This window comes from Mirounga leonina, unplaced genomic scaffold (genome assembly GCF_011800145.1).
Source record: "Mirounga leonina isolate KUSES-001 unplaced genomic scaffold, KU_Mleo_1.0 Mir_126, whole genome shotgun sequence".
NCBI classification, from domain to species: domain Eukaryota; kingdom Metazoa; phylum Chordata; class Mammalia; order Carnivora; family Phocidae; genus Mirounga; species Mirounga leonina.
In genome coordinates, this window is record NW_023270314.1 from 22764396 (window position 1) to 22778438 (window position 14043).

The 14043-nt window shown below is 41.7% G+C and overlaps 2 protein-coding genes across 3 annotated transcripts in view; one reads left to right on the forward strand and one right to left on the reverse strand.

The window, feature by feature from the left end:
* Positions 1-71: 71 nt before the first annotated feature.
* Positions 72-2535, reverse strand: ORMDL2 (ORMDL sphingolipid biosynthesis regulator 2). 2 transcript variants are annotated; one of them, XM_035002444.1, is made up of 4 exons: positions 2443-2535; positions 1438-1612; positions 1121-1272; positions 72-545 (listed from the first exon to the last, which is right to left on the reverse strand). In XM_035002444.1, exons 1-4 carry the CDS (start codon positions 2526-2528, stop codon positions 410-412), a joined length of 549 nt encoding a protein of 182 aa, XP_034858335.1. In that variant the 5' UTR covers positions 2529-2535; the 3' UTR covers positions 72-409. The 2 variants fall into 2 exon arrangements, with proteins under 2 accessions (XP_034858335.1, XP_034858336.1); XM_035002445.1 differs by having other exon boundaries at positions 1438-1620; positions 2443-2525.
* SARNP (SAP domain containing ribonucleoprotein) overlaps positions 2501-14043 on the forward strand; it is a 45796-nt gene continuing 34253 nt past the window's right edge. Inside the window, exons 1-4 of the mRNA XM_035002443.1 lie at positions 2501-2892; positions 11684-11783; positions 13448-13494; positions 13719-13786. Of these exons, the coding sequence (XP_034858334.1) occupies positions 2857-2892; positions 11684-11783; positions 13448-13494; positions 13719-13786 (251 nt within the window). The 5' untranslated portion in view covers positions 2501-2856. The remainder of the gene's footprint in view (positions 2893-11683; positions 11784-13447; positions 13495-13718; positions 13787-14043) is intronic.

A 14043-nucleotide genomic window follows, 5' to 3' on the forward strand; every position in this document is an offset into this window, starting at 1 on the left:
CCCTGTTTCTTCCTCAGCCTTATGAGGACATCTCCCTACCCTTCCTGCTGACCAAACTGTAGCCATATCTGAAAAAAAAATTATCTTTATTATAAGGAAAATACATAGCAAAACAGAGCTGGAAGGTGGTGCAGGTGGAAGATCTGGAAAAACTTAATCACCAAACTGCTCAAACATGGCTTCCTGCTGCGAGGGAGAGTGATTTGGCCCTTATCTTTTCCACCTTTCCTGATTCAAAGAAATCTGCTCTTAGCAGGGCTGGGCCCAGGGAGCCCCATTTTCTGATCTGTTTTTTTCCTGGGAGTTTGTGAAAGGTTATATAGTTCTCGGGCTTTCAAGACACAGAAGACAATATGGAGAAGGAAAGGATGTTAAGTCCTTTGGTCCAGTGTTACCCCAGCCCCATCCCTCAGTATTTGTTGATGCCAAAGAGACGAACCCCATGGAATTGGGGTAACTTAGGCAGCAGTACGCTGAGCAATGAGGCTGTGTTGATGAGGAAGTGAGCAGCATCGTATTTGGTGTAGAAGCTGGCCAGGAGGTAGCTGGGGAGAGAAGAAATGGGTTAAGTGAAGTTGGCCTTCCCTATCCATATTTATGACTTTGCAGTGACTTTCTCTTCTATTTGAAATCACCGGTTTTATTGCATGTAGTCCTAGAATATCTGAAAATATTCCAGTTAAATTAACAGTATTTTGGGGTTGGGAAGATAATCAGCACCTTTAGCTAGAGATTTATAAGTTAGAGTGTTTTTTAATTGTTAATGACGTGGCAAATGACAGCTGAAGTCTATATGATTGTTAGAGTCCCTTTGCTTCCATTCCCCATAGTTAGTTTTCACAGATTTATATCAGTTCTGCTTTATTCTCTTCCTTTGGAAGTGTAAAACCATTTGGTTTTGCTTGGGTGTTTTCTCAGTCCTTTCTCCATTCCCCTAACACCAAAGGGGCAGCAAGGAATGCTTGATTACTATCTTCTACTTTTTATTGCTCTCCCTAGATTTAGACCATGCCATAATATCTTCAAAGGGTCTAAGTGAGTAGTCTGCTTTTTTAAAGCTTCCCTGTGGGGGTTTTTCCTTGACACTTGGAGCATTTCCCATATCTCCCCCCGGACTCACAGTACGATAGGAGAGATGTTGAGGAATTTGCGGGAAGAGGTAAATTGGAGCCCGTAGTCCATCTGTTCCCAGTGTGTCAGTAGCCGAGCCTTTCCTTGGTCAGGGGTCTCAAAGGGTGTCCCTTTCACTGTATGTAAGAAGACATACATAGCCTGGGAGGAGGGAAGGGGGCAGTGTGAGGAGGCAGAAAGTAGTCCTTCAGCCCAAGAATTATGCTGAGATCCCAAAAGGAAGACATAAATCCCCAAATAATCAGTGATTTTGTTTTTGGTTGGGAAAGGCCTGGGTTCGGTATAAGGGTGTGGTTTAGTGCTCACCAAGTTATGGATGACGTTGGTCAGGGTCCAGACAACAGGAATGCTGAAGAAGGGGATGCTGAGTAGAACCACATGCAGCAGTCCTACCAAGATGATGTAGGCCAGCCAGATGCCCCGGCTATTCATCACTCGAGTGTTGGGGTTTACTTCGCTGTGTGCCACCCCCACGTTCATCCTACCGCCGTGGGGGATCAGGCAGGAGTCCAACTCAATTTCCTCTCAACCTCTTTTTGAATTTGTTCCCCCAAGTTGTCTCCTGAATAGCCCAAATCCCCTGAACTCTATTGGGAATAAAAGAACTTCCCTGTTGTGCACAAAGGAAAAACTGAAGACTTAGGAAAGAAAACTTAAAAGGCAAGACGAGTCCTCTCTACTCTTAGAGACATTATTGGTAATCTTTACTCTGATCCTTAGACTTCAACTGTAACCTGAAGGGGTAAGCCTAGTCTTGGGGCAGGGACTTTGGGCAGCAGGGAAACCAAGGAACCACTAATAAGGACAGAGGGGACGAAACTGCTAATCCCCACCTCTTCCTCTGGGGCTTGCCCGTCCTGTCTCTCAACCACTTGGCATGTAAGCAGGCCGCATCCCAATCTATTTCTCAAGCGAAGGGCGCTGCCAGGTATTTACCCAATGGCTTTTGGATTGAGCTAGGAAGGGACCTGAGCTTAGCATCTCGAGAGACGGAGCCCTATCCCCGATTCCAGGAGCGGCTTTGATCGTCTGAACTTGGCCCTTTAAAATCGTGCTTGTTGATGCCTACTTGAGAAGCAGATCTTGCTGGCCCGTCTTTACCTAAAATTCCCTAAACCCTAGTATTGAACCCGCCCCATGCTCCTCCCAGTTTCCCTGTCGTTTGTCGTTCACCGGCTATCCTCAGGGCTCTCTTCAGAGCTCCTCTCGGTATTTAACTTGCCGACGCTCTAACTCCCCCCGCCCTCCACCACCTTTCGCCTCGCACCACTTTTCCTCAGCCCCATTTTCCAGTGTCCTGGCACCCCGTACCTGCTGGCTTCAGAAGCCCGTCCGACTCGAAGCGCGGCGTTCGCTTCCACACCTGTGGTCTCCAGGAAGCAGCTGTCCTCGCCCATCTGCGCTCTCCCTATTCGTGGAACAGAATCAGCGCTGCCGCCACCCATTGGTTGGCAGTTTGCAACGGGGACGCGCAATTGGTCGCCATTTCCGCCGTCGGGACGTTCAGAACCCGCCCCTTTCCCTGTCCCACCTTTTGAGAGAGGTGGGGAAAGCTGCCTGGAGGAGTGAGAGCGACGTCCGCTATTGACTAATGGGGGGGTTTGATAGTGTGAGGTGGGAGTAAGAGTGACAGCGATTGGTCGGCCGTGGTTATCTGCGCCTAGGCGGGAGCTCCTGGAAGCGGAGGCAGCGGGTGGGGGCCTAGTGGACTGGAGGGGTAACAAGATGGCGGCGGAGACGGTGGAGCTCCATAAACTGAAGGTACCGTGAGGCGGGGAAAGGCTGAATTAGACTTTTCTGGGGACTGAATTCTGCCGGGTGGCTTGCGCCTTTTACTGCATGTTCATCTTGCAGGCTTTTCCACTTCGTTTTCTGGCTCCCGCCGTAGTTCTTTTCTTTTGTGCCTCCCTTCTTCCCCACTACGCCTTCCCTAATTTCCCATTTCTCCGTACGGAGATATGGGATAACACAGTATCTGTGTTATTTCGGCTCTTCATCGTTGTATCATCCGTCATTTCCCCACGGGGTGTGCAAGTGCTTTCAACCTGTTATACTCCCTTTTCATTTCTCGTCAGAGCTGCATTACGTCAGTGGTCCCCTCCTCTTTGCCCCATGCTGGAGCCAGAACCCCTTTTTCTTTCCTGGGTCGGTGCTTTCCAGTCTGTTTTCCAAAGCTGGGATTCCCGTTAGCAGATGATGGCAGCTTTGTGTATTGATATCTGTTCGCGTTTCAAACAGGATCCAGAGAATGCTTCCACTCCTTTTAGTAGGTGGGGTTACGCCCTCGGAGCTAACTTTGAAACCTGAGGAGAGGCCTCTCCTTAGAAGCCAGGCCTCTCCTTAGAAGCCGGGGATTTCGGAGACCTTAAGGGTTAGTAAAGGTACAGATACCTCAGATTTAAAAGTTTTTCGGATTCTCTCACGCGGTTCTCGGCCCGCCAGCCTTACCCCCTACCCTTACCCCTTACCACTAGAAAGACAACTCACTCGTAGCTGTAATATTTTGGAAGAGCAGTTCCGAGGTTAGGTTTATCTCTTCCCATTTCAATTCGTGGATGGACCCTGCATCTCTTGGTGTCACCACTGGGTGACACTCTCAATCACAGGGCTGTTGCAAGTTGTATCTTTTGGGAGTCTTGGTAGCTTCCTGACATTGAGATTATTAGTTTCCTAGAAGAAAAGAGTAGTTTATTTTAGCGTGAATTAGAATATCTTGATTAGTTGTCCACTTGTAGTTTCACAAGTAGTTTTTCCCATCAGATGTTTTGATCACATCATCCTGGGAATCTTGGACAAACCAGGCTGATTTAACCAAAGCTGAAAACTGATCCTTTAAAGCTTGATGAGCTTTTAAAAAGGAGTAAAGAGAATGAGGGTAGGGAGGACACATGCTGGATGACACCAATTAGCCTTTCTGTGAAATTTGATTTCTCACCCATGGATTCTAAACTGTTCTAGTGGGTTTTCGTGTATCCTGGAGTTACTGTTGGTAGCACTGAAATCTGTAGATTATATCAGTGGTCTCGTAATGCAACAAGTAAAAAAGATTGAGTAATCACCTCTGTTATATGTCTGCTTACTTAAATAAATTCTGTTCTGCCATACCATCATGTATGTTATAAAACATACCAAAAAAATTGTCATTTATTTATTTGACAGAGAGAGAGTGCGAGCAGGGGGAGGAGCAGAGGGAGAGGGATGAGCAGACTCCCAGCGGAACACAGAGCCTGATGCCAGGCTCAATCTTATAACCCTGAGATCATGACCTGAGCCGAAATCAAGAGTCAGACACTTAAACGACTGAGCCACCCAGGCACCCTGAAAAGAAAGTTTTGACTAAATGGAAGGCAACTAAGCTCACCACTATACCACCAACGCTTGAGTGAATGGAGATACAAAGGAAATATGAATAAAAGTTTTAGTATTTTCTTTCTATTAATTCCACTTTTCAAATCCCTGGAGTAAGTCACTAGTTTTGTGACTTGCCTTTATGGATTTTGTGTTGGTTTATGGAGTGATTCTTTCCATAAAATCTGTAATTGTCGGGTCTATATTAAATTTGATTTTGATAGGATAATGTCCTCTGACCTGATTTCAGGTATTATAGTCTGAGAGAATATGAGGCCCTCCTGACAGCCTGAAAAGGATTCGCTCTTTTTTTTTTTTTTAAGGATTTATTTATTTTTAGAGAGAGGGGGGGAGAGAGCATGAGCAGGGGGAGGAGCAGAGGGAGAGGGAGATGGAGTCTTAAGCAGACTCCCGACCAAGCGGGGAGCCGGACATGGGGCTCAGTCTCATGACCCTGAGATTGTGACCTGAGCCGAAATCAAGAGTTGGACACTTATCCAGCTGAGCCACCCAGGTGCCCCTGAAAAGGATTCACTCTTTTAATCACATTTGCTTGTCTTTGCTTTTTCTCTAGAGCACTTCTTAACCTTTTGGAGGTCACAGATATCTTTGAAACTCTGATGAAAGGTATGAACCCTCTCCCCAGAAAAAGGCATGTACATACACTTTGCATGCGATTTGAGGGGCTTCATAAAACTACATTGCAGCCCTGAGGAGTCCGTGGACCTCTGGTTAAGAACCTGTGCCTTTAATTCTGACTTCCAGGACAGTTAATGTTTGGTTCCATGGTTGATCTTGATGGAGTGATCCTGACTTTTGGGTTGACTAGAGTTTTATCTCTTTTTTAAAAACTCCAGTTTTATAAAGAGAATTTGGGGCTTTAGTATAGAGTCTCAGACGAAAGGAACAAGCTTTGAAGTAGGAGGGAAAAATATTATCTGAATTGATATATAAGTCCACCTCAACAGCAAATTTCTGGAGACTTTGTAGAAATGCAGTCATTCTAACACAGTTGTAGAGAGAGACTGAATGTGGGTGAAAATGTCTTGAACTGTAGTGGTACCAGATTCCCAGTCAGTGGTTGAAAAAAGGACTACTACAGAGGAGAGAACCGCAAGGATGTTTAGTGTCAGAGTGTTGAGAACATCGAGACATTTGTAATATTGAAGCATAAAGTGCATTTATGTTGGTGGTTGAAGATAGTTTGGAAAGGAGAGTAGGTGAACTATGTGACCATAAAGGTAGAATGGAATGATATTGAAAAGGGCCTTTTAACTTGTGTAAAGTGTTTGGTTTTTGTCATGTAGGCAGAAGGTGAGGAGCCTTTGAAAATTTGAAAGGAAGAGCTGATGTGATCAGTTTCTGTTCTTTTGGCAGTATGGAGGATGGGGTCTGGAGAGCAAGAGATTTTACCAGTTAGTTTTTTTTTTTTTTTTAAGATTTTATTTATTTATTTGAGACAGAGAGAATGAGAGAGAGAGAGCACATGAGAGGGGGGAGGGATGCGGGACTCGATCCAGGGACTCCAGGATCATGACCTGAGCCGAAAGCAGTTGCTTAACCAACTGAGCCACCCAGGCGCCCCTAGATTTTTATTATAGTAGTCAATCTCTGCTTAAAACCTTTTAATTATACCCCTGCCAATCTCTCCAGCTTAGTTTCTCACACTCCCAACCACAGTGGCTTTATTTCATTTCATTTCTCAGAATAGCTGTGTTCGTTAATTACTAATAATACTTACTTAGTATTTACTATGTGGCAAGGTCTGGTCAAAGCTATTTACATACATTAACTGATTTAATTCTCATAATAACCCTGAAAGGTAAATGCCTCTGTTATTGCCATTTTAAAATGAGAAAAATGGAAGCTCAGAGAGATTGAGTAACTTGCCCTAGGTCGCAGAGCTAATAAGTGGTGACTCAAATCCAGGTAGTCTGTCTCCAAAGTCATGTTCTTAATCACTGCACTGCTGCCTTTCTTTACCTCGGAACCCAGAACTGACACATGCTTTCGGTTGCAGTGCTCCTGCCACCTCCATCCCCCATACCTTTGTCTAATTAAGTACTAGTTCCCTTTAGATATCAGCCAAACATCATTTACCCAAGGAACCCTTAGGTAGGATAAGTTCTCCGTATCCACACATATGATCAGACCACTCTTTAAATACTTTCGTAGGACCCTGTACCTTTTTATATTAAACTTTATGTATATGATCATTGTTTGCCTTGTTTTCTTACTAGATTATAAACTCCACATGGGCGTGCCTGGGTGGCTCAGTTGGTTAAGCGACTGCCTTCGGCTCAGGTCATGATCCTGGAGTCCCGGGATCGAGTCCCGCATCGGGCTCCCTGCTCGGTGGGGAGTCTGCTTCTCCCTCTGACCCTCCTCCCTCTCATGCTCTCTGTCTCTCATTCTCTCTGTCTCAAATAAATAAATAAAATCTTTAAAAAAATAAAAAATAAAAAAAATAAACTCCACATGGGCAAGAACTTTCTCTTTTCTTTATGATTATTTCCTTGTATCTACGATAATGCTTGATGGAGTGGGTGCTCAAACACTGTCAAGTGAATAAACTTAGTAAGACCTGAAATAAGGTAGTGGATATTAGAATGGGAATGAATTTGAAAGAAATTTGGGATATAAAATTGTAAGTATTTATAGATGAGTTAGATGTGGGAGGAATGAAAGGTGAATCAAAGGTTTGAGCAGTCTAAGTTGAGAGGAGAAGAAGCCAGTTTCGTGCAGCAAAGAAGATAAGTTCAGTTTTGGGCTTAAGTGTCTTTGAGATTTGCACTTGGAGATGTCTAATCATAGTTGGAAATGTGGGTCTCCTTTGCAAGAGCTGAGAGCTGATGGTAAAGGTTTGGGACTTATTCAGGAAATATTTATGGAGTGCCTTCCAGGTGCCAGCTACCATATGTTCTGGGCATAGAGCAGTGAACAAAGCAGACAGTTAAATAAGTAAAATTGATAGTATGTTAAATAGTGATAAGGTCTGTAGAGAAAAATAGGAAAGGTGTTAGGTGTAGTACAGTGGGACTGTGGGTATTGAAATTTTAAATAGGGTGACTGGGGAAAGCCTTAATCGAGAAGGTGATGTTAAAGCAGAGACTCGGAGGTAAAGGAGTGAGTCTTTTTTTTTTTTTTTTTAAGATTTTATTTATTTATTTATTTATTTTTAAAGATTTTATTTATTTATTCATGAGAGAGAGAGAGAGAGAGAGAAGCAGGCTCCCTGCCGAGCAGGGAGCCCGATGCGGGACTCGATCCCAGGACCTTGGGATCATGACCTGAGCCGAAGGCAGACGCTTAACCATCTGAGCCACCCAGGTGCCCTAAGATTTTATTTATTTATTAGAGAGAGAGAGCACAAGTGGGAATGGGAGAGGGAGAAGCAGTCTTCCTGCTGAGCAGGGAGCCCGATGTGGGGCTTGATCCCAGGCCTCTGGGATCATGACCTGAGCCAAAGGCAAAGGATTAACCAGTTGAGCCACCCAGGCGCCCCAAGGAGTGAGTCTTGTGCAAAGTGTTATAAGAGGACCTTATAGGTGATCATTAGGACTCTGGCTTTTACCCTTGAGATAGGAAACCAATGGAGGGGTTTTGAATAGAGGAATGACATGTTCTGACTTTAATTTTTTTTTTCCTGACTTAAATTTTTAAAAGTTTACTCTGGATACTTTGTGGAGAATAAACTATAATGAGGTGCAAGGGCTAAGAGTTACAGTAATCTGTATGAAAGACCAGAAGGAATTAGATTCTGGATATACGGTAGCTTCCCCTACCCCATTCATGGGAGTTATGTTCCAAGACCTCCCAATGGTTGCCTGAAACCTAGGGTACTGAATCCTTACATATACTGTATTTTTTCCTATAAATACACACCTATAATAAAGTTTAATTTATAAATTAGATACAGTAACAGATTAACAACAACTAATAACAGAAAAATTATATACTATAATAAAAGTTATATGAATGTGCTCTCTTTCAAAATACTTTATTGTACTATACTCACCCATTTTATGATGATGTGAGATAAAATGCCTACGTGATGAGATGAAGTGAGGTGAGTGATGTAGGCATTGTGACATAGTGTTAGGCTATTACTGACCTTATGAATGACCCAAAGATCTGGGGTTAGGGACTGGGAACTGGTGGGGGCTGAGATTTCAGTGACCAAAGGCAGTGGCAGGGCCAGTGGTCAGCAGTGATGGATACTATCCATGCTACACTACCAGTTGTACCAATCTGTCAGTTCCCAAGTCTAGATCAGCAGCCTGTGCAAAAACCATCACTGTCCTTTTCCCTGTCAGCTGGGAGTTTTTGTAAACCTTGGCTGTATCTAGGCACAATTTGGGGAAGGAAAGAGAAGGGAAGAACAACTCTGTTAGAACGTTGAACTTTGAATTACCTGAATATTTACCAAAAAGTGTTAAACCAGGGGGGAAAGGGAATGGAGGCTTCTGAGGAAGATTAAGGGTTACAAGAAATAAAGAAGTTGTATTGCTTTGTAAACAACCAGCACCCTCTAAACACACGCACACAAATGATGTATTTAAAATGTTAAATGAGGGTGCCTGGGTGGCTCAGTTGGTTAAGCAACTGCCTTCGGCTCAGGTCGTGATCCTGGAGTCCCTGGATCAAGTCCCGCATCGGGCTCCCTGCTCGACAGGGAGTCTGCTTCTCCTTCTGACCCTCCCGACCCTCCCCCCTCTCATGCTCTCTCTCTCTCAGTCTCTCTCTCAAATAAATAAATAAAATCTTTAAAAAAATAAATAAATAAAAAAATAAAATGTTAAATGATGTCCATTTGCTGGGGTTACGTAAGACTTATTTTCCTCTATACTTTTCAGAATTTTCAAACTATTCTACAGTAAACATAATACTTTTATAAGGGACAAACAAAACTTTTTTTTTTAAGATTTTATTTGTTTATTTGAGTGAGTGAGTGAGACAGCCTGCTCATGAGCAAGCAAGCATGGGCATGCACGTGCACTCGGGGAGGAGCAGAAAGAGAAGAGAGGGAGGGAGAAAGAATCTTAAGCAGATCCCACAAGTAGTGATGACCCTTAGGTGGGGCCTGATCCCATGATCCGCGATCATGACCTGAGCCCAAACCAAGAGCTGAACGCTCAACCGACTGAGCCACCCAGATGCCCCAAACCAACGAAACTTTAAGGTGTAACTAAAATCAAAAGCCTTGTTCTCCAGGAAGCAGAGAGAAAATGAAGAAACAAAGTACCAATGTGGGAAAGATCCAGATTCTTAAGAAATGGACCTTAGAGATCACTTAGGGTCTAGATTCTAGATTAATAGTATTCAGGGTATGGTCTGAAGGCCAGTGTGGGTCATGAACTATTACTGGTTAACCATAAGTTAAAAAAAAAAAAAACTAGTAAGCTTTTAAAAACTTTTATAGCAGTTTGGCGTCACTGCTACATCCCAAGTGTGTGATGGTTTTCTAGTAATTGGTTTTTATTGTTTTTAACAAACATATCAGTCCATCTGGCTGGAATATTATAAAAAGTTGGCAGCTGCATCAGTCTGCCTAATTAAAAATACATTGATCTGTGAAATTCGGAAATCTGAGAAGCAGTGATTCTGTCTAATCTTGTCTCATCCTTCACCCAGTGTCTAACACTTACGAGGTGGTTACTAGCTGCCAAGTACTGTTGTAAATGCTTTACAGATATTTACTGATTTAATCATCCTAACAGCCTTAGAGTATAGGTACTGTTGCCTTATCCTCATTTCATAGGCAACTGAGGCACAGAGAGGTTAAGTTAGTCATCCAGGGTTACACAGCTCTAAGTAGTAAAGCTGAAATTTGAACCCAGGTGACTTTAGGAGAGGCCGTGTTATGCTTTTAATGGGTGATTTACCTATTATGTTTCTCAGTAGAGGGTGCTATTGGTTTGAGTAGGATAGTTCTCCACATAGTATCCCTGCTTGCCTGACCTACTCACTGAATGCTCCACCTGCCCAGTCATTGTATTGGGGCGGGGGGAAGCTCCCCTCTCCATTTTCAAATGCTCCCTTGGTTGAAAGCCTTCCAGAGATGCCTAGCATATTCCCTTAATTGTAAAGTTCCTTCTTCTATGGGGATCTGCTTTCTGACTTCTCCTGGTTGATCATAGATCTGTACTTCAAAGCCAGTGAAGTCTTCTTTCAGTGCCCATCTATTTGTGCACTGATCTGCATATAAGATTTCTGGAGCCTTCCTTTTCTTGCTTGTTCTCTATGGATCGGCATGTCATTATGCTTCTTAAAATAAGAAATAATCATTTAATATAGATCTGTTTTTCAGTTACCATAACCTTGAATTACTTTGGTAGCAAATTATACTGTTAACCCTCTTTGTACTTGTAAACATCTAAAATCCTGAGGTCTTTATCCTTTGAGTTACTGTTGAGTCAGATCTTGCTCATCTGGTTTTTGAACAATTTAAGCTTTGAATATAAATGTAATACTTTATAGGGATACCTAGTCCTTCCAAATTGAATCTTCTTTTTGGCTCATTGTTCTCTCTGAAGAGCTCCCCTTCTTGCCCTCCCTGCCCCTTAGTTCTGTCAGTAATTCATCAAGTCTTCCTTCCTCCTTCTGTTGTCTGCAAAGGTGATACCTGTTATATGTTTAGTCAAATTACTGATTTAAAACTCTTCCACAGAACTTGATAGCATGCCATTGGATATTTTTTCCATTTTGACATAGATCCTTTAATCGATTCATTGTTGACATTAAACTAGCTAACACGTCTACCTAATTCTTCAGTGGTGAGGTTTGTATGCAGGTAAATAGTAAATTGCAGTAAAGGATCTGGGATAATAGTAAGAAGAATCTGCTTTTAGATAATTAGGTTTTCTACTTAAAGATTCATTTTTTTCTGTATGCTAGCTGGTACAGTAATGGGGGGGCGGAGATCTCGTCGAAATACTTAGGGATTTGTAATGATAAATAGTTGCATGAATAGGTAAAAATTCTATTAAAGTAAGACATTTATTCTTCACCATCTGTTAGAAAAGTCTTCTTGCATATTGAATATCATTAGAAGTGGGCCAACTTTGTGGATCTGGAGGCTTGGTGGGTTTAAGAGCAGTAGTTTGGGATTGAACTTTTCTTTTTTTCTTGTGAAAACTTTTTTTTTTTTTAATCACCAGGTTCATTCTGTTAACTAAGGAATAGCTTTATTCTTTTTTCTTAGCTTGCTGAACTAAAGCAGGAATGTCTTGCTCGTGGCTTGGAGACCAAGGGAATAAAACAAGATCTCATCAACCGGCTCCAGGCATATCTTGAAGAGCATGGTGAGTGTTTTGTAGAGGCAGAGTGATATGAGTGAAGGGATTAATTTTTCGGCTCTGCCATATGGAAGATTTCTCCTTTTCCTTTAGGTTGTTGGTGATATAAGCTCTTTATCAAGAAAACTCTTGATCATCCAAAACAGTGGTTATAAAGCAAAGAAATACACCCTCCCCCCCCCTTTTTTAAGACACTAAATTTTATTTTAGCAAATTGTTTGAAAGGAAGTATGCTAAAACAAGTATCATTAGACTGAGAATTGGAAGATTTGGTTTCTGATTCCTCTTATGCCAGAAATTTACTTGGTTAACTTTGAATAGTCAATATTTACATGATTAGGTGTCTATTCTGATCTATGAAATGAGACAAATGTTGCCACCCTTGAAATTCATGAACCTAAGGAATCTCTGGTCCCTTCTAACTCTGACATTCTATAATTTCACCTTTTTAACAACAAACAAAACCAGCTTTATTTAAGGCATATTATCATCCCAGGTTGTACAAGTCTCAGTTCTGATTTTTATATATTTCCTTTAATATCCATTCCCAACTCCCTTAGGCAGCTATTCTGTTGTGCTTGATATGTATTTTTTGTCTTTGTCCTTGCAAACCATGTAGTGTTGTTTGGTATACAACATTTTTATATAATTGGCAGTGAGGCCATAGCCTAACTTTACTTCCCACTTCTTTTCTTTAAGTACCATGTGTTTTTTTAAGATATATTCATATTCATGTGGCCTGTGGCTGTGTAGTCATGTAGTCTATTGATTCGAATTCCTGCATAGTGTTCTGTCATGTATGGAATCCACCACATTTTACTTAATTTACCTGGTGACAAACACCTGTATTGCCTCCTAGACTACTACTTTCATGTTCCTTTATATTTCTGTGTGAGTTTCTTCTGGGGTAAATGCCCACGAGTGGGATTGCTAATTAATATCTGTTCATAAATGTATCCTTGATATGATCAAGCACTGCCAAATTGTTTTCAATTGCTCTGTAAATCTACATTCTTCAGTGCATTAGGGTTCTTGTATCTTCTCCACACATCTAAACTTGGCACTATCCTATCAAGTGGCTTAATTTTTGTTAATCTTTTGGTTCAATTTACGTTCCTCTAATTAAAAAGTTTGAACACTTCTTGTGCTCATGGTTCTTAGGGTTTCTCCTTTGCTGTGTTTTTAGTGGGGTTCCCCTTAATTCACTTGTTAGTTTGTAGACATTTATTTTATATTCCTAGTGACTGTTCCCTGTTGGTTTTAGACAAAAATACCTTCTTTGTCATTTCTTTCTTTTTCCATGGTGTCCTTAGTTTTGGAAAATCTGCAGTTTTTCATATATTACTTTTGCTTCAGGGTTTTGGTTTTTTTTTAGAAATCCTTCCCCACCACTAAATCTTAAAGATATTCTCCCACATTACTTTTTATTAATGTTATAGTTTGACCTCATTACAGTATTTCAGTCCAGCTGGAGTTCAACTTTGTATTAATGTTAGGTAGAGAATACTGTTTTATCATCTCCATGTGGAGCAGATTTTATGAGCATCAGTTCTGCCTTCCATTATTGAATTTTATTTTGGGAGAGCAAAATGATTATAATTTTAGCCTAAGAACAGTGATCAAGATGGTTTTTTAGCAGGGCTTGACCTGAATATTTTAATATTCTTTAGCTGAAGAGGAGGCAAATGAAGAAGATGTACTGGGAGATGAAACAGAGGTGAGTTGGAGAGAGTAAGGTTAGTCACTGGACTGGCAGCGTGCCGCTTCCTTGGCCACATTGCTTAACATCAATCATTAGAGGGCTTAAATGCTAACTTGTTAGGGGAGCATAGAGGGGGAATGAAGGTTCTGAAAAACTGGTTCATTTTTGAGTTCTTATATTCTTTTATTGATGGGTATTTACTGTGGATTTATATTAACTATTGTTTCATTTGGTTTTAGGAAGAAGAACCAAAGCCCATAGAACTGCCTGTCAAAGAGGAAGAACCCCCTGAGAAAACTGTTGATGTGTAACTATCCCTTTTTTATGTCTGAGTACAGAACAGATAGTTGTGGGTTTTGGAGGAGTTTAGTCTTTTACTCTCTTTACCTCTTACGCATTTCCTTTGGCTTTTTCATTTCTCGTTAGATCATACATTTTCAGAAGAGTCTACTTCATTTCAAGTACATGGTCCCAGTGAAGCAAGGTAGTTTGTCTCTGGGTTATGTAATAGATAATTAGGACCAGGAGACTTCAAGCCCAGGCAGAGTTTAGTTCTAGCCTTTG

Coding starts and splice junctions, on each gene's coding strand:
- ORMDL2 (XM_035002444.1), bottom strand. CDS start 2,528: ATGGGCGAGGACAGCTGCTTCCTGGAGACCACAGGTGTGGAAGCGAAC. Junction 1,613..2,442: donor CGGGCTTCTGAAGCCAGCAG/GTACGGGGTGCC, acceptor CCACGGCGGTAG/GATGAACGTGGGGGTGGCAC. Junction 1,273..1,437: donor CCAACGTCATCCATAACTTG/GTGAGCACTAAA, acceptor CCCTCCTCCCAG/GCTATGTATGTCTTCTTACA.